This window comes from the organism of the source record quoted next, unplaced genomic scaffold (assembly GCF_019419815.1).
Source record: "Pyrus x bretschneideri cultivar Hongxiangsu unplaced genomic scaffold, Pyrus_bretschneideri_v1 Contig1, whole genome shotgun sequence".
NCBI lineage: Eukaryota > Viridiplantae > Streptophyta > Magnoliopsida > Rosales > Rosaceae > Pyrus > Pyrus x bretschneideri.
Window position 1 is genome coordinate 11,224,480 of NW_025999390.1, and position 22,615 is coordinate 11,247,094.

Below are 22,615 nucleotides of genomic sequence, written 5' to 3' on the forward strand. Positions count from 1 at the left end.
GAGGCCCACCAAGTTGGCCTGTTTTTTGGTCTTCACGTGATCCCGTTACGGAGCCCCTCAGAGCAAGTTGTAGCGAGCAAGTTGTAGCGAAGTGGGCCAATGTTGGGCCCACACTAATTTCTTTCCAAAGAGGACCACAAAACGTAACCCAAACTCTGCGAGGGGCAGCATATTCGCGCGTCAGTTACCTCCCACGTGTTGACAACGACATAATCTTCTCACCTTTCCGAGGTCAATACTTTTTGGGTGTCATGAGTCATGACCCATCAACGTGTGGGCACCGCGCCCTGACGTCGACGCTTGATTCTTGCCTTAATAGCGCGCTTGCGTATCTAGAATGCGTATTGTGGTTTGTAAGTCGATGCTTGAAAAACAAACAGGTAAATGAGGAGATTGGATTTTAGAGTCGCATTCCGAGCCATCGACATTTCGGCCCCACAATGAATTTTCCGTGATGTGGATGCCTATTTTCTTGGACTAAATTCATGGAGTGGTTTTTTCACAAAAGTGAACACCTCATGCTAGTTGAACTGATTGATCGTTGACATATGAATAATGAAGAACTTAACAGCATAATCTCCGGGTTTACGTCCTCTCTCATTCCAAGTAACTAAACACGCTACAAAGTTTTCATAAAAATAATGGGGCTCAAGCCCAATTCCCCAATTTTGAATGGGCAGGCCCAAAGTGGGGAGTGTCCTCCGGGTCCAAAGCCCAAACGACACGTCATCTTCCCAGAGCTCCACTGAAAGAAAAGAATTGAGAACTGAAAGTCCTGAGAGAGATGACGATAGACGACGAGAGCTCCGTCTACGTCGGAGGCCTTCCGTACGACGCCACCGAGGAAACCGTCCGCAGAGTCTTCGAGCTGTACGGTAACGTCATTGCCGTTAAGGTCAGCTCCCTCCTCCTCCTTCATCCATTTGCCGCCATTTTTACTTCGTAGGGTTCTTAAGCATTAAGGATTTTCTTCCCCTCATCTCCTTCTTGTTCTTCTTCAATTTGCAGATTATCAATGACGCCACGGCTCGAGGAAAATGCTATGGCTTTGTCACTTTCAGGAATCCTCGGTCAGCAATTCTCGCCATCAATGAGATGGATGGCAGGGTATGTAATTTTTGCTTTCTTCTTCCATTTGATTGAACATCTATGCTATTAGGGTTTCTGTGATTGGCTTATTATCTTATATCCTTGAGTGAAATTTGTATGGTTTTTCTTTTGTGTGTTTAGACTGTTGATGGAAGAGTGATCAGAGTAAATGAAGTTAGGAGTAGAGGTGGAAGATTGAGTTTTGGGAGGGAGAGGGAGAGTTTCCGGCGGAATGCCAAGAGGGCGAGAAATTGGGATAGAGCTAGAGACCATGAGATGGATTTTAGTCGGGATAGGGACCGGTATAAGGATAGGTACAGTGATCAGTCGAGGGAGTGTGACCGTGACAGGTCCCCTGAGGATATTGGTGAAGAAATGGATAGACGGTATGAGGGTGAACACAATTATAAACATGTAAGGGACCATTTTTTGGATATAGATCTTGATCAGGATAGAGTTGCGGAAGGTAGCGAGCAAGCACAGAGCAGGGACCGCGATCAGGGTTGGGAAAGAGACCGAGCTTTGGTGTCCGATATGGATAGGGATATGGATAAAACCAAAAGCCTTGATAGCACCGGCGACAAGGATGGAGATGACCAGTCAAGGAGATGGAACGGGTAAGATACCCTTGCTTATTTGTAATTGTTGGTTATCATTGTAGTACCATGTTATCAGTTGAGTAGCAATCGTGTTTCTTGGGAGATGATCACAAAAGTTCAATTAAACAGACTTTTATTGCTCCTATAAGAACTAGACCTTTCTTCATTATGTTTTGGTTTCTTTTCTGCAGTTCAAATACTGTTAACCGACAAAGTCGGGACCTCGTATCTCATCCAAGTGATGATTACAATGTTCAGGCAAGTTCAGCTGTTTTTCAGCTTTTCTTGCTAAGAGATTGCTATGCATTTGTAAGTTTGTGTCATCTTAACCAAAGTGATTCTTTGTTCTCATTTGGTCTGTTAAAAACATTAGGTAAAAGAACAGCTTGACCAATCCATGCGAAGGGTTGAAGAAATAAAAAATGAGGTCTGTCTCTCCATAAGAACTTACCCTGATTTGTCCGATTATTTCACAAGTACCTAAGGCGGCATCCAATAGTCTTTTAGATGTCAATACGCAAGAGGCACATTTTATGGTAGTTAAGCGTACTTTCAATGCCTGAAATCATCGTCTGCAATGTAGGAGACTAAGTTTTATTGCATGATGTCAGACCATTCAGATGGAGGAGATCATAGAGGAGAAAGAAAAGCTTATTTTGGATTTACAGAATAAATCTAAGGTACTTTTTCTTATTGGTTAAAGGTCATTTTTTATCTCGTGCAATCTTTGACTTTCATCTGAATGTATGTTTTACTGCAAGTCTTTTGGTTTTACATGCTAAACTTGGTGCATGTCATACTGTTTGGGCCCAAAATATTATGATTGGGCCGAGCAGCAAGACGTGCTCGGCCCAAGGTAATAACACATGCTATGGGCCAAGTAATGAGACTCGGACCAGCTGGCAGGGTCGGCCAGATCCGATCTTAAGTAGTCCAGATAAACGAGGAAAGGTCAAGGAGATCCTGATGCAACCAGGATTCTCGACCGGCAAGGGATAGAACCTCAAAAGTAGGAGAATTCAGAATCCCAATAGGACTGGGATTGTTTGAATTAAAGGTAAGATGGGACAAGGACTCCCAATCCAAATCAGAATGGGAATCAAGGAACGAGGTGCTATAAATACAAGAAATTACGCAATAGAAAGGACGCCACAATCAGCATACAATTGCCCTGCGCAAATTCTCTCAAACACCTTGAGATTTTTCCTTTTCTTTCCCCGCCGACACACCTTCAGTTTGGATAAACAGCATTGTGGAAGCAACCGGTGAGCACCTTCAGTTTGGATAAACAGCACTGCTGCCGCAGAATCAGCCGACCAAGATACACCTTCAGTTTGGATAAACAGCACTGCGTTGAGGTCGACCGATTATCTATCTAAGTCTCGGCCGAGAAAGGTTTTCGAACCTTTGTTGGTAGAGGTCATCTTACTAAGCCGTTTCGGCATAGTTGGGTGTTACGAATTGCCTTGCTCGGCGCATTGGAGGCCGAGTGAGTTTATGATTGGATACTCACAAGTAGGTTTCAGGGTTCGGCATTCCGACGGCCGAACTACGTTTACCATCAAGACATATATCACATTCGAGTACCTGTGCCCGTATAGTTTGGTCTCAATTCGGCGTGCTTATACTCTTACAAATATAATCACAGTGGCCGAATCAGGCCTCGACGAGTTGTGAACTCCGTAGAATTAGTAGCCTTGTCTTCAGGCTATAGAATCCAGAGACCGAGAGCGTTCCTTCCTCGGTCGCAATCGCAAGATACAGAAGTCAACAGCACGCTCAACGCGACCGCATCAAATTTTACTCCTCGGCCGGGCTCGGCCGACGAGTTGGCACGCCCTGCATTCAACCGAAGGACATTAGTTAGCTCATTAGTTATTCAGCCTGCGCGCCACGTAGGTTCTGTAATTTTTGTAGCCAACATTTTGGCACGCCCAGTGGGACCATTGTGCTAAACCTTCGGAGTTCATGACCGTAGAGACACGGTCTACCAAGAAGAAAACAAACATGGGAAAGTCAACAGTTGACTTACCAGTGCAAGGCCTTGGGCAGGATTCGCACCCAGCAAAAAATCCGGTCATTGCTTTGCCACCCGAGGCTACAAGTGTGACCCGCCGAGAGAATGAGATTTGTTTCGGTGGGCAACCTCACAACGCGGCGATCCCGAATCAAACGACGCCCATATTCGTGGAGGGGATAGTGGAAGACTGCGACGACGATGGTGGAGAAGGCTCTGATCCACCAACTAGGTCGTTTCTTCGGAGACGACTTGATGAGCAGTATCGTCAGGTCGAGCAGTCGATTGGTCAAAAGATGAATGATTTGCTAGAAGCAATACGAAGTAACAACGATACACAGACCAGAATGCTTGAAATATTAGTTAGTAAAGCCTTCGAAGATGGCCAGGTCGGCCAACCTCGGCAGCTCTCGACGAACGTGCCCATACCAGCCGATAGAGCGCCCGCTCGACCGCAACCAGTCACCTTAGAAAGAGGACCAGGAAATAGATCCGAGGGACCAAGCCAGGGAGAAGAAGCCGCCTCCGTGAACATGACCGAAGTCCAGAGAATGATTGATTCGGCCTTGAAGAAAGGACCGAAGTTTCCAAAATTCATTCATCCATACCCGGCTTACGTAGAAAGGTTTGAATACCCACGGGGATTTAAGATCCCTGATTTCAGCCTCTTCGCTGGGGAATCGTCTTTGTCCTCATTAGAACATGTGGCTCGGTTCACGGCGCAGTGTGGAGACGTTAATAGCGACTTCTACAAACTACGTCTGTTTAATTTTTCATTGACAGGCTCCGCTTTCGCCTGGTACATTAATCTTCCACCCAATTCTGTGCAGAGTTGGGAGGAGTTGGTCGAAAAATTCCATGAACAATTCTATCGGCCAGGGATGGAGATGTCAGTATCATCCTTGGCCAGGATGGCTCAAGCATCCGACGAATCTCCAATGGAGTACTTAACAAGGTTCAAGTCGGCCAGGAATTGGTGCCGAGTACCACTCCCCGAAGTGGAATTCGTCAGGATTGCTCTCAACGGATTAGACGTGGAGTACAAAAAGAAGTTCCTGGGGGCAAACATTCGCGATATGTACGAACTTGCTCAACATGTCGAACAGTATGATTACCTGCTCCGAGAAGAGAAGGTCTCAAAATCACCATCCCGAGGAACGTTGTATAAAAACCCCACGGTCAGCTATGCATCGGCCGAAAGCGGGGACCCTCAGTACGTCAGTGTGGATGCGGCCGAGATAGTAATAGATAAACCATACGTCTGCAAGGCTCTGGCTCAAGTACACGGCAAAGACACCAAAGCCCATTCGGCCGCCGAGGACATAAGTAAATCTTCAAAAGTATACACTTTCGACATCACCAAGGCCGATGCAATTTTCGATCAATTATTGGCGGCAAAGATCATCAAGCTTCGGCCGGGACATATTGTCCCTAAGGCCGATGAATTGAAAGGAAAGATATACTGCAAGTACCATAATTCTAATAAGCATGCAACAAATAATTGTGTCGTGTTCCGGGATACAATCCAAAGTTGGATCGAGAAAGGAAAATTGAAATTTCCGGAAAAGCAGATGGCGGTCGACGTCAATCCCTTCCCTTCAACAACAATTGGTATGGTGGATGCTCATCTTCCTAAAAACAAAGGGAAGGCCGAATACGTTCCGGTGCAGCATATCCGTAAACAGAATGGTCGAACAAGGCTAAAGCTTGATATATTTTCGAATGCACCACCCACGGAACAATCGAGGCCCCTCGCTGATGAGCCTGTGACGGGGTTGAGTTCAGACGAAACTCATGGATCAAAGGTTTTATGTGACCATTGTAAAACACCGGTTGAACCTGGGAAGAAGACATTTTCAACACCACCTACGGTCCCATCCATATCACCGAAGGAAGTTGGTCCGCGACGTCAAGTGTTCGATCGACTCGGCCCACAAGTACGGCCGAAAGACCAGGCCTCAGTCAGGCGGCGTCTTGACTTCGACGCGCCTTTCTATAATGAGGATTACTACTCGCACAATACCAACAGTTCCAGCTCGTCAGTCGATCGCAAAACTTTCAAACCACCTAGAACATCGGATCAACGCTGGTACAGTTACAATTCCCCGACTGGTTTATATACAGCGCTGTCTAAGTCCCAAAAACGTCGCCGTCAACGGATTGATTGCATGGCTCGGCGACGAGAAGTGCAGGCCAGCACTGCCAACCAGTGGCAACCAAAGAAGGCCGCGGAAAGTAAAAGTGAACGGCCAACCCCGACTATCATGACCGAATTGGCCCAAGGGAAGCAAGTAGCCGCTGCCGGTTTTGAAACCACCATTGAGGATGCCGAGAAACGTATCAAAATCCTTCTCCGGCCTGGGGAAACGAGAGCTCGGCTAGAACACTTCACGCAAGAGGCCGAAAGGAAGATTTCCCCATCACCATCGCGCGAACCGTTTATCAAAGTACGGCGCAACTTGCATCCCCCATTCCTCGGTGAATCCTTGGAATACATGCGAGAGTTTCATAAGAAATACTCCGCCAATGACTTGTACGGACTACCCAAGGAGTGTCAGGAAGCCCTCGACCTAGCTCTCACTTGCCCTGATGCCGAGCAAATCATTCAGAAAACCTCCGACCCAGCAATAAAGGCAAGGTTCCAGCATATACGGGAAGCTCGGGTACTTGGTTTTGATGTTGATCCTTGTACAGATATCGACACCGCCGAATTACCTTTCTCGCTCGATGACCTTCAGCATTTGCGCTATCATTTCGAAGTTTTCTCGGCGGTATCACTCTTCGGCCTCACGGCCGACGAAGAAAAACGAATAGCAAGGTTGGATACATATCTCGACACTAGGAACGCCCGCATTGCCTATGAAGAACGAGCCCGTATAACAAAGGACCAACATAAATCTTCGACAGTCAACATGGTCGAGGAAAATAGCCACACCACATTCGACTTGGTTCCCACGTCTCGGGTACCGGCTCTTACCGAGGCACTTGAAAGCTTGATCGAGGATGTTCCGCCGGCTGATACTGTGGCTAGTTCGGCAGAAGACGACGACCACGATCCAATGGGTCCTTCGGTCCTCGAACAAATGGAGATCAGTATGGTCCACGTGTTACCAGTCGAATTTCAACCAAGTACATCCCAGTCAAATTTCTTGGATGGGGATGTGGTCGCCGAGGAGGCAACACAAGTCGATTTCATCGCAAACGATGACGACCGAGAAACCCGAAGCACGGACAACCTTAAGGCGGCACTGGCCGAGCTATTTCCTCGCTCCCCTTCGGTTAATCTCCAACACCTGAAGCCGTTGTACATCACGGCTCACATCGAAGGATTCCCTATTTCCAAAGTGTTTGTCGACTGTGGGGCCACAGTCAACATTATGCCAATATCTGTCATGAAGGCCTTGCGCCGTTCTGATAATGAACTCATTCCGTCAGGGATCACTATGAGCAGCTTCATTGGTGACAAGTCTCAGACCAAAGGAGTGTTACCATTGGAGGTTAGCATTGCCGGTCGCCAACACATGACGGCATTCTTCATAATTGATTCCAAGACCGATTATAACGCATTACTTGGTCGAGACTGGATCCACCAAACCAGTTGCATTCCTTCATCACTGTACCAAGTTCTCATCTTCTGGGATGGCAAATCGGTTACCATCCATCCAGCCGATAATCAACCATTTGAGACCAACATGATTCAGGCTCGCTATTATGATGATCACGTCGGCTACATCACCCTCCAAGGTCTTAACGAGGATGGGCGGCCGACACGAATTTCAGTGCAGAAAGTGATTGAGGTCGGCGCCGAGACTGTCCAACAGGATTCGGCGCGACTTGGCTTGGCAGATTTAGTCCCCAATGCCGATGATTGAGTACACCAAACAAGAACAGCGTCAGGCCGCGGTTTCATCAACGATGGAACGTCTGCTGGCCCATTGGTATGCCATTACCAAGCAACCGCATTCTGGCATTAATTTAATTGAATTTTTGGCCGAAGCAGATGACGGCCCTGTTTTGTCTCTCGAGAAAGTTCGGGCAGCACCGGCCGAACTCGAGGACCATCGGCCTCAAGTCAAGGACCCATTAGAGGAAGTTAACGTAGGCACGGCCGATGATCCTCGCATATTGTTTATAAGCGCGTTACTCCCACCGGCCACGAAGGCCGAACTCCGTAAGTTACTCCAGGAATTTAAAGATTGCTTTGCGTGGAGTTACCATGAAATGCCAGGCCTCGATCGAAACTTGGTCGAACATGAGTTACGCATCAGAGACGGTTGTAAGCCTTTTCGACAACCCCCTCGCCGATTCTCGACCGAGTTACAACTCGGCATTAAGGAAGAATTGGTTCGGCTTCTCAAGGCCGGATTTATTAGGACCGCTCGGTACGTCGAATGGTTGGCCAATATCGTCCCAGTGTTGAAGAAAAACGGTGCCCTCCGCATTTGCACCGATTTCCGTAACCTGAATCTGGCGACTCCCAAGGACGAATATACAATGCCAATTTCAGATTTGCTCATTGATGCCGCAGCTAATCATGAACTACTATCTTTTATGGACGGTCATGCGGGATACAACCAGATTTTCATCGCCGAAGCCGACGTCCACAAAACGGCTTTCCGTTGCCCAGGGGCACTGGGCACGTATGAATGGGTAGTCATGCCATTCGGTCTCAAGAATGCCGGCGCCACATACCAACGAGCCATGAATATGATCTTCCACGACTTAATTGGGACCATCGTCGAAGTTTATATCGACGATGTGGTGGTAAAGTCGAAACGCCGCCAAACACACCTGGATGACCTACGACAAACGTTCCTTCGCATGCGCAAGAATAGTCTCAAGATGAACCCAGCCAAGTGTGCTTTCGGTGTTTCGGCCGGCAATTTCCTAGGGTTTTTGGTGCACCATCGCGGCATCGAAGTAGACGCCAATAAAGCCCGCGCCATCATTAGCGCCCCACCTCCCACAACAAAGAAACAGTTGCAGTCGTTACTCGGACAGATCAACTTCCTCCGCCGTTTCATCGCCAATTCGGCCGGTAAAATGAAGGCATTTTCTACTCTCCTCAAACTTAAGGATACCGATAAATTTGTTTGGCGCGAAGAACATCAGAGTGCATTCACGCAGATCAAGGTGGCTCTTTCGACCCCACCCGTGCTGGTTCCACCTTGTCGCACCAAACCCCTCAAATTATACATTTCGGCAGCCGCCGAATCCATTGGTTGTCTCCTTGCGCAAGACAACAACGTCGGTCGTGAGCAAGCTATCTTTTATCTTAGCCGAAATCTGAATGCACCAGAGCTCAATTACTCACCGGTCGAAAAACTTTGCTTAGCTTTGTTTTTTGCCGCATCCAAGCTTCGGCATTACATGCTCCCATCAGTTACGCAGGTTATCGCCCAGACAGACGTAATTCGTTACATGCTCACTCGGCCTATCGTTAAAGGCCGAATCGGGAAATGGACACTCGCCTTATCCGAATTTAGCCTGCAGTACGTTCCCCAAAAAGCGGTCAAGGGGCAGGCTCTCGCCGATTTCTTGGCCCAGCACCCTTCCCCATATGGTTTTGAAGGGGGCGATGTCGACATCGGTCTAGTCACCACACGCGATAACCATTGGACTATGCATTTCGATGGATCCAGTACTTCGACCTCGGCAGGTGTCGGCATCGCAATTCAGTCGCCCGACCACTGCCGATGGTACTTCTCTCTCAAGTTGGATTTCAGCTGCACAAACAATCAGGCCGAATATGAAGCCCTCATTATCGGTCTCCACGTTTTACACGATCTACGGGCCTCCCGTGTTCTTGTCCTCGGTGATTCCGAACTTGTGATTAACCAATTGAACGGCATTTTTCGTTGCATGAGTTGTACTTTGGCGCCATATCACATGGTCGCCACCTACCTGGCCGAGTCCTTCGAACGGATCACGTTTGAACATATTTCACGAATCCACAACACCGATGCCGATGAACTCGCTCAGATCGCCTCCGGAGCACAACTCATGAGGGGCAAACTCGGCCGCATCACGGCCACAGGCCTGCAATCGTACCCGGCCTTGATCGATCGGCAAACCTTCCAGCGCACACACGTAATACGAACAAGGGTAATGTCGCTCCCATCCCTACTAGAACAAGGAGACCCCGTAGAAATATGTGCCGTCGAGGTAGAACCAGATGATTGGAGAAAAACGATGTTACGGTACCTCGATAATCCCAACGGGAAACACGATCGGAGAACGAAGGTCTTTGCCACGAATTACGTGTCGTATCAAAATGAATTATATCGCAAGGGCGAGGATGGGTTACTGTTATTGTGCCTCGGCCCAGACGAGGCTGCCCAAGCAATGGCCGAGGTACATGAAGGAATTTGCGGAGCACACCAGTCTGGACGAAAGATGCGTTGGTTGCTCCGACGACACGGTTACTTTTGGCCCAGTATATTAAAGGATTGCATCGAATACGCACGGAGATGCGTACCATGCCAAATTCATGGACACGTACAGAGAGCCCCGGCCGAATTACTACATTCCGTCACCAAACCATGGCCGTTCAGAGGTTGGGCAATGGACGTGATTGGCAAAATCACGCCATCATCGGGAGCAGCGAAACACGCGTGGATTATGGTAGCAACTGACTATTTCACTAAGTGGGTCGAGGCAAGGTCATACGCCGAATTAACGGCCAAGGAGGTATGCAATTTTGTAGAGGAAAATATTGTGACCAGATTCGGCGTGCCAGAAACGATCATAACTGATAATGGCACTATCTTCACGGCTGATAGGTTTAGGGAATACGCAGCAAGTTTGAACATCCGACTCGAGCAATCTACGCCGTATTACCCACAGGCAAACGGGCAGGCTGAGGCAAGCAATAAAGTGTTGATCGGCATCCTTGAAAAAATGGTAAAAGAGAAACCTGGGTTGTGGCACTTGAAGTTAAATGAAGCGTTATGGGCATACCGAACTTCACCCCGTTCGGCCACTGGAACCACCCCTTACGCGTTAACTTACGGACACGACGCTATGTTACCGGTCGAGTTGAGTATAAATTCGTTACGAGTAATCGAGCAGAGTGACTTGTTCAGTATTGAATATTGTCAAGCGATGCGGCAGGAATTAGAAGATTTAGAAGAAAGTCGAGTCGACGCGAGTAACTTATTGGTAGCACAAAAGAAAATTGCCGAACGAGCGTATAACCAGCGGGTAAGACAAAAAACGTTCGGCGAAGGAGAATTGGTTTGGCAAACTGTGTTGCCTGTTGGGATTAAGGACCCAAGATTTGGGAAGTGGTCGCCGAATTGGGAAGGGCCATTCGTCGTTCACAAAGTCCTCGGCAAGGGGGCATATCATTTAAAAGATCGGACGGGTTCAGTTCACAAATTGCCGATTAATGGAAAGTTTTTAAAGAAGTATTATCCAATTACATGGGAAATGCAAGAATAAGACCATTATAGCAAGACGACCATCGGATTAATAGTAAAACGACCATTGTATTGATATCGAAAGAATCATTACAAAAAGAAAATACAATACAATGAGATTTCTAAGGGGACGGGGGGAGATAAGTCTCAAGGGCAGCTTTTAGCTCCAGCCACTTCGCTTCGCCCAGAATGATCTCGGCCTGCCTGGTTTTCTTGTTACACTGCAACTGCTGGACGTGCCGTGCACCGGCAGCGAAGGCCGTCAGCCGAGCCTTGCTAGCCTCGAAGTCCTTCTCGAGCTCGGCAGCGGCAACTGACCTTTGTCGTTGAAGGTCAGAGATTTGACGTTGGAGTTCAAATATCTGGCGATCAAACTCAGTCAGCGTCGCCTTCTTAGCTTTGATTGCCTCCATCTCAGCTCGGCCGGCCTCTTGCGCGACCTTGGCAGCCTTCAAGTCATCCTCGGCTTGAAGGGCTCGCTCGAGGACATAGAAGTGTTGCCGAGTCCGCTCCAGGAGGTCGGTAAGGAAAGAGATACCTTCCGGGCTCAGATGACCACCGCTGGCGAGGTCGTTGAGACACTCTCCAACAGAGTCGAGGCCTTTGCACCGGAGAGCTTGGGAGGCAGTCAGAGACAAGACTTCGTGCAGCTTCACAAAGACTTCGGCGGGCGTGGCTTCCGCCGATTCGGCCAGAGCAGCAGAAGAACCGGCCGCACCATTCGTGCTCTGCAGAAGGGCATCGAGCTCCACTTCCCACGACGGCTGCACGTAAGAGAACTTTGTGAAGAAAAGTAAAACGTCATCATATAGTGCATAAAGGAAAAGGGGGATTGTTTTAGACCTGCCGAGAGGAGACCTCGGCCATGCCCTCTGGGTCATTGCTCGAACCCAGGGAACTTAATGGCCGAGCCCAGTGCCTTAGACCGCTACGCAATTCACGCGGCCGATGGAGGTTATCTACATTTGATGGCCACGACGGTGGCCAGGAAATATAGACAACACCCCTCGGCGCATAAAATTGCCGGTGAAATGAATGTTCGGGCACCTGACATTTAATGGTCTTTTTCAAATAAAACATGTGTCACGAAAAAATCAATACAAAAGAAGCGAGACTTACAAAGGCCGAAGAGACTTCCTGTGGAGGAATGGGAAGGTCTTCGTCCTGCGGATGGATCGGCGTTTCGGCCGTGGCCTCAGGATCGGCCATGGGCCTCTTACCACGATCTGCCGCGGAAGGACGTGGTCTAGCGGTCGCCTCGACGACCGGAGAAGGATGGACGGGAGGAGAGTGAACTGGTCGACGGTGGCGTTCCAGCGGAACTTCGTTACTCACGCTCTCGTCATCCTGAACATAAAGAGAACATTTAGCATTACGACCCGAAACCTAAGGAAACAAGTGGAAGTAGAATTTTACCTCCAAAACGACCGTGGGAGTCGAGGGTGCATCGACGGGCGCAGCCGGTTTGGCCATTGCAGGCGCCACGACCGGCTCCGAAGCTGGAGATGGTGCGACGATTGGATCGGCCGTGGCGCCAGGAAGGGGAACGGCTGGAGGGATCGGGAGTGGAGATGCCGGGGTAGCCGGCACAGGAGAGCCGTCAGAAGCAGGCGTCCCAGTAGCATCACTGGGGACGACATGGATCTCCCGGTCGCCCTTCTTCGCCAATTTCTTGACGCGTTTAGAAGGGCGAAGGACATCAACCTCCGGCTCGGCCTCTCGGTGGAGGCGTTTGGAGGGGGCTGTCCGCTCAGTGGCGATGGTTTTCTTGGGCACCACCTTCTTCACTCTCGCCGCCGCGGCAACCACTTCGGCCTTCTTCGACCCACGACCCCCTGAAATAGCAACGTAATTGTTAAACAAGGGCAAGTTTTGAAATGGCGAAGTAGTTTCAGTAATGTACCTTGAGCCGACTCCTTAGGTTGGGTCAAGGGTGCTAGTCCCGGCCGGTCGCCAAAGACTTTGCTCACCACGTCTTCGATTGAGGCGCCGAAGAAGTCGCAGATGTACGCATCCCACCAATCCCCAAAGGTATCGGTGCCCAAGGATTCCGGAACGGTTGGGCGAAGACGGAACTTCTTACACCGATCCTGGAATTCTTGCTCCATCGACCGGCATTCCCTCTCGGAGGAACCAGAAAGACGCCCCCGGCTCAAGAGGGAACGGGAGGCGAGCAGAGGAACGGGGCAACCTTGGAGGTAGCCGAGTTGCCGGGCGACAAAGTGAGGATGGTAGACCTCCCAGCTGGCTCGGCGGGCGTCGCAACCAAGGGGAAGGTCGCGAGCCAGTACGATTGACCCCCAAGACTGACGGAGGCCCGCGTCCTCGATCTCGGCCCAGGCTGCCGTCGGGAGCCTGATCGAGGCAGGGTATTCCTGGTGCCGGCACACCAAGAACTCGTCATCCGAAAGGACGTCGAGGCCAAAAAAATGCCTAAGAACCTCGTCGGCCCGGTGAGGAGGGGCCGGTCGAGATGCCAGTTGGGAGCCAAGGGCGGCCGAGCGCTGGAAGGTAAGGACTTCAGGCCGAAGAGTGGAGAAGTAGACCTGCAGCCAGAGTTGAAAGACCTAGAGGGGCCCATTCTGGTGCGGATCAATCTTGTTGATGGTCGTCTCGGCCAAGCAACGAAAAAGGTTGGCAAGAATAGCCGGGCTGAGCGCCAGAAGGTGACCACTAGCCAGAGCCTGGGCCACCGGCATATTCTCGACCAAACATTTGTTCGATCTGGTACAACAAATAAACTTGTTGTACCAGTAGAAGAGGAAGGCTTCATGTTCCCCCTTCCTGAGACTCTCCTCGCCCCGGCCGGCGAAATGGAGGATGAGAGTATTATAATTAAAGAAGTTTTTGTGGAGCTTGTGAACTTCTTCCCTCGAAGGCTCCCGGCCACCCCGACTGAGCGTTTCGACGGCCCGCTCGTCGAAAAGCGCCTTCAGGTCGAGGAGGGAGGGGCATCCTGAAAGAGCGGCATCGATTGGGAGGCCGGATGGAGAAGTCCCAAGGATTGCCGAAATATCGAGGACCGTTGGGCCGAGGGGGCCGAATGGAAGGACCATAGTGTTGGTGGCCGAACACCAAAGAGTCAAGGCCGCCATAAGCAGCTCCTTGTCCATGGTAATCTCCATGGTCGAGAGCAGGATGGCATCATAGATACCAAGGGTTTTCCACTCCTCGCCAAAGAATGACCTCATTCGGTCCACCCAGGCGGCCCAAGCAGTAGTGGTCGAGGGCCAAGCTCCTTGAGGCCGCGCCAGGGTCCACTTCGACCAATCGAACCCCTGCAGCAGGGGTGTTAGGCATTGCTCCTTGAGCAGGTCAGTGATAGGCGACGGCACTGCGTCTCTGAAGAGGGGACCCAGAATCTGGTGGGTGGTGGCCATGTCCTCTTCAAATCGCAGCGTCTTGATAGCGCTCCGATCGATGAAATCCTTACACTTGTTGATCTCCTCGGAAAGTTTTGCGATGAAGGAAGCCATTAGTGTAATTTGGAAGAGCTGGAAAATTGCAGAAAGGAAAGCTAGAGGGTTTGGTTTGAATAAGCAAGAATGATTAAAATGTGCAAGTTTGGGAATTTCTGAAAGCGTAAGATATGATTAGGTGAAGTGTGGGTATTTATAGGCTTTTCAGACGAAAGATCAAACGTCTGAATTTCAAAAGACACTGGAATTCAAAAGGCGTGGGTTCAAATTGGGGGGAAATGTGACCGGGAAAGTCTGCAATCATTTCGGATTTTTTTTGGGAACCTGCGAAAATGGAATCGAGGAGTCGAAAATCCAGGACGCACGATTGCGTGCGGAGACAGGTTCAATGTATTAATAAAGATAGGGCGATTCAGTTTGTGCAGGTTTTCGAGGCCCATGATTGAAGCTTTTAAGAACGGCGTAAAATTGACGCGTGGCCACGCGTTGGGGGCAACGAGGGAGGCGCAATCATGTCTCATAAATATGCAGGAATAATGGTCATTAATGAAGTAAGGTCCAAAAAGCAACAAATGTTTTCGCTTCTTCAAGGCCGAGAACCGACCAAGAGTGACAGCCGGCGACCTCAGAAGCGAGGGGGCAATGTTTGGGCCCAAAATATTATGATTGGGCCGAGCAGCAAGACGTGCTCGGCCCAAGGTAATAACACATGCTATGGGCCAAGTAATGAGACTCGGACCAGCTGGCAGGGTCGGCCAGATCCGATCTTAAGTAGTCCAGATAAACGAGGAAAGGTCAAGGAGATCCTGATGCAACCAGGATTCTCGACCGGCAAGGGATAGAACCTCAAAAGTAGGAGAATTCAGAATCCCAATAGGACTGGGATTGTTTGAATTAAAGGTAAGATGGGACAAGGACTCCCAATCCAAATCAGAATGGGAATCAAGGAACGAGGTGCTATAAATACAAGAAATTACGCAATAGAAAGGACGCCACAATCAGCATACAATTGCCCTGCGCAAATTCTCTCAAACACCTTGAGATTTTTCCTTTTCTTTCCCCGCCGACACACCTTCAGTTTGGATAAACAGCACTGTGGAAGCAACCGGTGAGCACCTTCAGTTTGGATAAACAGCACTGCTGCCGCAGAATCAGCCGACCAAGATACACCTTCAGTTTGGATAAACAGCACTGCGTTGAGGTCGACCGATTATCTATCTAAGTCTCGGCCGAGAAAGGTTTTCGAACCTTTGTTGGTAGAGGTCATCTTACTAAGCCGTTTCGGCATAGTTGGGTGTTACGAATTGCCTTGCTCGGCGCATTGGAGGCCGAGTGAGTTTATGATTGGATACTCACAAGTAGGTTTCAGGGTTCGGCATTCCGACGGCCGAACTACGTTTACCATCAAGACATATATCACATTCGAGTACCTGTGCCCGTATAGTTTGGTCTCAATTCGGCGTGCTTATACTCTTACAAATATAATCACAGTGGCCGAATCAGGCCTCGACGAGTTGTGAACTCCGTAGAATTAGTAGCCTTGTCTTCAGGCTATAGAATCCAGAGACCGAGAGCGTTCCTTCCTCGGTCGCAATCGCAAGATACAGAAGTCAACAGCACGCTCAACGCGACCGCATCAAATTTTACTCCTCGGCCGGGCTCGGCCGACGAGTTGGCACGCCCTGCATTCAACCGAAGGACATTAGTTAGCTCATTAGTTATTCAGCCTGCGCGCCACGTAGGTTCTGTAATTTTTGTAGCCAACACATACTGAAAATCTGTCTATGCAGAAATTGGAGGATGCCTTGATAAATGCAAAGAAGAACTCTTCACACGAGAAGATGAAAATAACCAAGGTATTTTTAATCGCTAAGGTTGGTTGTCAGTAAACTTAACTTGACAAATGGACATTAATTGGAGCTAATGCACGTTGTTTAAATTATTTGCAGCTACATAAATCCTTTATGCAAGTAAAAGATTACACTGAAAAACTTAAAAGCTGTGAACACGAGCTCCAGGTTGGAGTCTTCGTTCCTCTGAAATTTGTACAGGAAAACAATGCTGATACATTTCCATTTTGTCAATGCTTGAAAAGGCATAAATAATCTTATAAAAAAGGGACTACACAAATGAACCATTTGAAAATTTTGAAAATGGGAACGAACGTATTTCTTCTGATATATTCTTCAATTGAAATCAAATCAGCTTGCTTTGTGTCTATCTTTATTCTCGATCTGATTTGACTATTCATTCTGCCATAACGAAGTTATCCAGTTTCATTGGCGTGACACATTAACACTTTTGTCAAGTGCAAACCCCAAAGTTTGCTCTTTTTAAGATCTTCATACCCTTGTTTTACCAAAAAAGGTCTATTCTAATATATGTACCAAGTGGAAAACTTTTACCTCTACATTCTGCACTGTTAGATTGCTGTGGGATAAATGTTGTGACAGAAATTAACATGTAAACCATTTTGCTTGCAGTTGCTTGTTGATACAGGAATGTTGGAACATAGTAGCGATGAAGTTGGCTTGAGGGATGAAATCTTGACAATTGGCAATGCATGATGTGCATCGTATTGAAATCTGGAAGAAGAGTAACAAGTAACAAAGTATATTGTTTTTCTCCCTCTGTTTGGATGGGGAGGATTATGCAGCATTTCTAGATATTTACTTGAAAGTGGAGACTCAGCTTATTGTATCTGAGACGTATGTCATACATCATGGTTTCCGATAAGCCGGTAGCTTGGTCTTGTGTTGTACAATACTCTTGTCTAGTGGTATGCATTTCCACTTGAGCAGTTCATTGACTCATTGCTTCTTCCAAGGAAGGAATTGTTTCCTAACAAGTAGACATATTTTGGGTTGGACCTGGCATGTGTGATTTAGGACAGCGTCTTATCTGCTGATACTTATCTAGCTCCACGAAAGCTCTTCATTATCGATTTTTGCCCAGGTGTCGAATATACACCTTTTAACGCCGAAGATCGAAAGATGGCGCAAATGGAAACATGTAGTAACCTTCTTCCTCTGAGTTGTATAAAGCAAGGGAACAGAAGGAAAAAGGCTGATTAATAAAGTGGCTGTTGTGTGTTTTTATTGAGGACTTTGAGAAACCATCACGGTGGAAAGAAGTCGGAGCCAGGCAGGCACTTTCGGTGCCTCTTCTTTCTAGTTTCTTCGTGGGTTACAACACCACCACAAAACATGGTTTGGTTATTTGGAACAATAAGTTAATCCTTCTATTTCATGCATGGTCAAATTTGATTTTAGCATGACAATATTCTTTATGGTTGGTTATTTGGGAATATTTTGAACCCTAAACTTTGTACCTTATTCTGATTTACCCCATGTATTATTTATTACATTATGTTCTAAAACCAGAATCGTTTAAAACGTGTCAATCTTCATTTTATAGTTATTAAGGGGGTGTATCCAATTGGAATTTTAAGGGAATTTAATTCTTTTAATGAATCTAAGTGTATTCAATTAGGATTTTAAGTGATTCTCTGAAATTTAATGGGTATTCAATCAAGATTTTAAAGAAATTTATAACATTCCAGGTGTATTCAATTAGAATTTGATTTGAAAAAAATTGAAAAAAAATGAGGAATTACAGGAAATTGGAGAGATTTCGTAATGTATTTTAAGCATCTACAAATCTCATATCTCCACATGAGATTTCAAGGGAATTGAATACACCCCCAATTTGTCCATTTATATTTTGAATTATTATTTCAAGGACCCCCTTGTTCTATATAATTCATGTGGAAAATTTTTACGAGGTAGTAGGAATATAAAAAGAGTGAATAGAGATAGATGTGAATTATTCCTTCAATAGAATCCAATCTACAAAAGAAAAAGGAAAAGGGGAAAATAAAACAAACACTCACTTTTCCCGTTATGACCTTTTTACCCATCTATACTCTCTAACCCTAATCCGATGGGCACATCTATCACATCATAAATAACGATAAATATTAGAAATTAAACATGATTAGCGCATATAACATACAAATGGGTAGCCCTAATCTTTCTCTAATTACCCTATGATTAATTAAGTAACCTCGTATCATCAAAAGGTTAGAACTTGAGCGTGATCTGACTTCCGTTACTGTCCTCACCGTCTTCCGACCGCCGTGCAGTCAACCCTCCGTTTCTCTGATCTCCACCGTTCATATGAACATGATCACCATTCTCAGTCCCCTTCCAGCTGCCGCTCTCCGACTTTCCGTCCTCAATGCTCCCTGACCTGTCTCCGGCCCCACGGCCGTCGGATTCCGGGGAGCTCTGGGTGTGGGAGACGGTGGACGTTCGGTACACGTGGAGCTGGTGTTGGAGAGTGTGGTGGTGCAGCTGCTGCGGCGTGGCGTAGAAGTCTTGCGGCATTGGGGTGGCGCAGTAGTGCGGTGGTGCATGGGAGCCCGGCTGCGGGCTGTAAAGAGCCGCAGAACCGTTGTGGGCTGCAGTGGCGTACTCCGGCTGCACCCAGATGCCGCCTAACACTACTAGCTGTGGCGTTGGTCCTCCGCCTGCTTGGGGGCTTGGGCTCGGTCGCCTTGTGTGGAGCCTGTACTTCTGTAATTTTCACAATAATATAACAAAATTAACAATTAAGAAAGAAAACAGAGAAAAAAGGATATGGTAATTAATTAAGATACGAGTATATCGCGGCAAAACCTATAAAACTAAATTGATGTTCTTCCCCAAATTCATTTGTTAAAAACGTTGAGAAAAAAAATGTCCTGCTCAATTCTTTTTTTTTTTTTTTTTACAAACATGTCAACTATCTATTGCGCCCTCCTGCTTCTTAAAACTCAAAAGAAAAATAAAAGCCACACCTCTTCTTTCACGATACAAGATGAATGATACAAGTTCTTTTTGTTTGAGAAAAGATTAGGGTTGTTAGGGTGTAGATGGCATTGTATCTCAAGTTCAAGTAATTGTCCTCTTTTGTCTTTTAACACAATTAAAAACTAAAACAAAACTTCATTAGTGAGGTGAAATTAGATGGGTGGTGGTGTTTAAATAGAATAAAAAAAATTAAGGGAAAAACAGAAGATATCATCATTAAGTGTTTTCTTCTTATGATCGTTTGTTACTTTTTATTTATTGAAATGCGACATTCGTAACAAAAAGTTATCTGAACTGCCAGAAAATATGACTGAAGGGCGAAAATTGGTTGTTTGTAGTAGATCATAACAAAATCTACCTAAATAAAAGTTCATTAGAAAAATCGACGGCATAGTCCAAGTTCAATTGAACCGGCAATATACTCGTGAATAGGACAAAGGGTAGGCATAGGTTTCTCGTGCCTGCATCTTTGCCTGCAGGGATCAGGAAAAGAGCAAGACATAATTGGACATATTTTGTACCTGCAGATGACTTTTAACTTCATCATTGGTCAAACCGTCAACCTTCATCAGCTCTCTGATCTGTTTTGGGGTCGCCACTGCAAATTTGACCATACCAAACAAAACGTACGTACGTAAATAAGATTCAAATTGACCAGAAATCATAACAAATAATGATTGGGCTATTAATTAGCAGGTAGCTAGGGTTAGGTGTTTACCTTGAGAACCACCAAGCATTTGAAGGGCATTGACGAATCTGCGGTGCAAGTCCGGAGACCAACACCTCCGTGCCTTTCTATGGGTTTGAGTTGTGGTGGTGGTGGCGCCGGCGCCGGCTGTAATTGTTGCTTGTCCATTTTGTCCCTCCGAGCTATTATTAATTCCACCAGCTCCCAATAATTTACCTTGTTCATTACAATTCCCAGCAGCTGATGATGAATTAATATTTCCATTCTCAAGATGATTAGTCTTGTCCTCCAATACTATCTCTGATTTATTGTTTTCTGGAGAGGCGAGAGCGAGTTCCGGAAGAGGCCGCAAAGTAGGGCTGCGGTCTTTCGAAAACGGAAGGAAAGCTCCTCCACCGTACGATCTGTGCTGCTTGTTTTCAAACCCTAGTTTGGGGCTGACGCTGAACCCGATATCGGTTTCTTTAGGGCCAGTTGTTATGGTGGATTGGGGTTTAGACGTTGCATTAGGGTTATGATCAGTTGCTTGGCTCCAAAGTTGGGCGGAGGTCATCCAGTTTGCCTTATCAGAAGTAGCGTTGGTAGGTTTTTCTGAGCCTTCAGAGTTTGAATGCTTTAGGGGTATGAACTCTTCAAGCACGGGCCTGTTTTGGCCTTGAATATTGTTTGTTCTATATGCCTGTAGCTGCTGCCTTGAAGCCTCCACAGCTTTAAAAAGAAAAACAAACAAAATCAATTCTCCAATTAGTATTATTATTTTTTTGGGCTAAATTGAGTTTCAAGTGTTTTTGTCCATTGATTCTTTTGTGTTTTATTCATTCCTAAGATTAAAATTAAGGGGAGAAGTTTAGTAGGAGATAAAGGGAGCGCAGAAATCACTTCCTTGAGCCAAATTGTGGTTGCTTTAGTTCTTTAGAAAATATGTTGGATATTCATATTATGTAAGTGGCTACTTTGGGATAGCTCTCCCTTCTATAAATGAAAAAGGGATAAAGAAAAAGGGTTGGGAATGGGAACTAGACCTATTAAATTAATTAAAACTTGAAGGAAGTTAAAAGAACATGAACCTTGAGACCTAGTCGAATGGTGGAAAGCTATCTAGCTAGATGCATACCAGTGGTGAGGAGTTGCATGGAAAGAGGAAGCTCGCGCTTGAAAGCGTCGATTTTGAGACGTTCTTCTTCGAGGCGGGAGAGGAACTCTTCCAGCTTCTGAGTCTGAGACTGGTCGTGGAGGTGAGTCGCCTGCAGGTCCCCAAAGGATTTGAGGAGCATGGAGTAGCTGTGGGGCTTGTAGTCCAGGCTCAGCTCCGAAGGTGACGATGCCATTTTGACTTAAATGTTATAATTTTATCAGAAAACTCACCACTGTTTTTATAAGAAAATGTTGATATTCAAGCAAAAACAGGAATAGGGTTATGTGGGAAAAACAAGAGCAAAAGAAGGTCTTTGGCTCTGTGTAAAAATTCTAGATAGGATGGAGAAGTTTTTCAAAACAAGGTTAGAGAGAGAGAGAGATAAAGGTAGCGGGTGTTGGTTTCTGAACACAAGGAGGATCGTGGTAGGATCGTCTTCTTTTTAGGGTGAGTTCAAGGGAATAAAGTGCTCTTGTTGAAGAGATTTTAGAGAGAGAGAGGGAGAGGAAAAGAAAAATAAAGCAAAGAGGGGGATAAAGAGGGATGGTAACTTCTTGCAAAGAACAAAGGCAAATGAAGAAAGCTAAAAAATGAGTCTTCTCTCTCTCTCTCTCTCTCTCTCTCTCTCTCTCTCTCTCTCTCTCTCTCTCTCTCTCTCTCTCTCTCTACTGGTCTTTGGCTGTGGGTGTGGAAGAAGGAATCAAGGTGTCAGACAGTACAGGGTCATATGCTAAGTGACTTGATACTCTCTCTCTCTCTCTCTCTCTCTCTCTCTCTCTCTCTCTCTCTATACTCTGTACGATTTCAAATTCACGAAAATAAAAGATGATTCTTCTTACTACCACTGCTCTAAGTTTTTTTCACCCTTTCTCTTTTTTAGTAATTATTTCCCTTACTTTTGTTTGGTCCTTCGAATCGTACTCTGCTATGAACTTATTATTCTCTACTCAACCAAAATTAAGATATATATTAAACCTTGTACGTGTATTAATATTCAAACTTATCCTACAAAAATTAATTCTTCGTTTCCATTGTGATATGTGACATGCTGACCATGGAATGGAATGGTTCAAATCTAGGTATCTACTGCAAATTGAAGAATTACCTTGCGTTAGGGCTAAAAAAATTAAAATCGGTTGAATACTCTAATTCTAATAACTATACATTATTAGAACGTGAGCATTCAACTTAAAATTAATTAATAATTTGAGAGAGAGGTTCGCGATTATTTAAACTAGTAAGGCAAAATTGTCCTTTTCAATATAAGATAACTCTTAAATGACACAATAGCATTGATAAATCAACCTCAAATAAATCAAATGTGCATGATATAGATATGTTTAGGAGTGCCACTATTTGGAGAAAGTTTATCTTATACACATTGTTGTAAGAAA

The 22,615-nt window shown here is 46.4% G+C and overlaps 2 protein-coding genes across 13 annotated transcripts; one reads left to right on the plus strand and one right to left on the minus strand.

Moving 5' to 3' along the window:
* Window positions 1–585: 585 nt before the first annotated feature.
* On the plus strand, window positions 586–17,371 carry LOC103962997 (serine/threonine-protein kinase fray2-like). 12 transcript variants are annotated; one of them, XM_009375785.3, is made up of 9 exons: window positions 595–895; window positions 1,009–1,107; window positions 1,231–1,706; window positions 1,880–1,946; window positions 2,062–2,115; window positions 2,300–2,368; window positions 16,336–16,401; window positions 16,495–16,563; window positions 17,029–17,371. In XM_009375785.3, the coding sequence occupies exons 1-9, from the start codon at window positions 785–787 to the stop codon at window positions 17,110–17,112; spliced, it is 1,095 nt and encodes a 364-aa protein (XP_009374060.2). In that variant the 5' UTR covers window positions 595–784; the 3' UTR covers window positions 17,113–17,371. The 12 variants fall into 12 exon arrangements, 9 of the variants coding, with proteins under 9 accessions (XP_048441671.1, XP_048441705.1, XP_048441687.1 ...); XM_048585714.1 differs by lacking the exon at window positions 2,062–2,115 and having other exon boundaries at window positions 586–895; window positions 1,880–1,997; XM_048585719.1 differs by lacking the exon at window positions 16,495–16,563 and having other exon boundaries at window positions 596–895; window positions 16,336–16,419.
* A 989-nt stretch (window positions 17,372–18,360) lies between these two features.
* On the minus strand, window positions 18,361–21,723 carry LOC103962996 (myb family transcription factor EFM). Its single transcript, XM_009375784.3, has 4 exons — window positions 21,201–21,723; window positions 20,117–20,794; window positions 19,920–19,996; window positions 18,361–19,122 (listed from the first exon to the last, which is right to left on the minus strand). The coding sequence occupies exons 1-4, from the start codon at window positions 21,412–21,414 to the stop codon at window positions 18,628–18,630; spliced, it is 1,464 nt and encodes a 487-aa protein (XP_009374059.2). The 5' UTR covers window positions 21,415–21,723; the 3' UTR covers window positions 18,361–18,627.
* Between the last annotated feature and the right edge of the window lie 892 nt (window positions 21,724–22,615).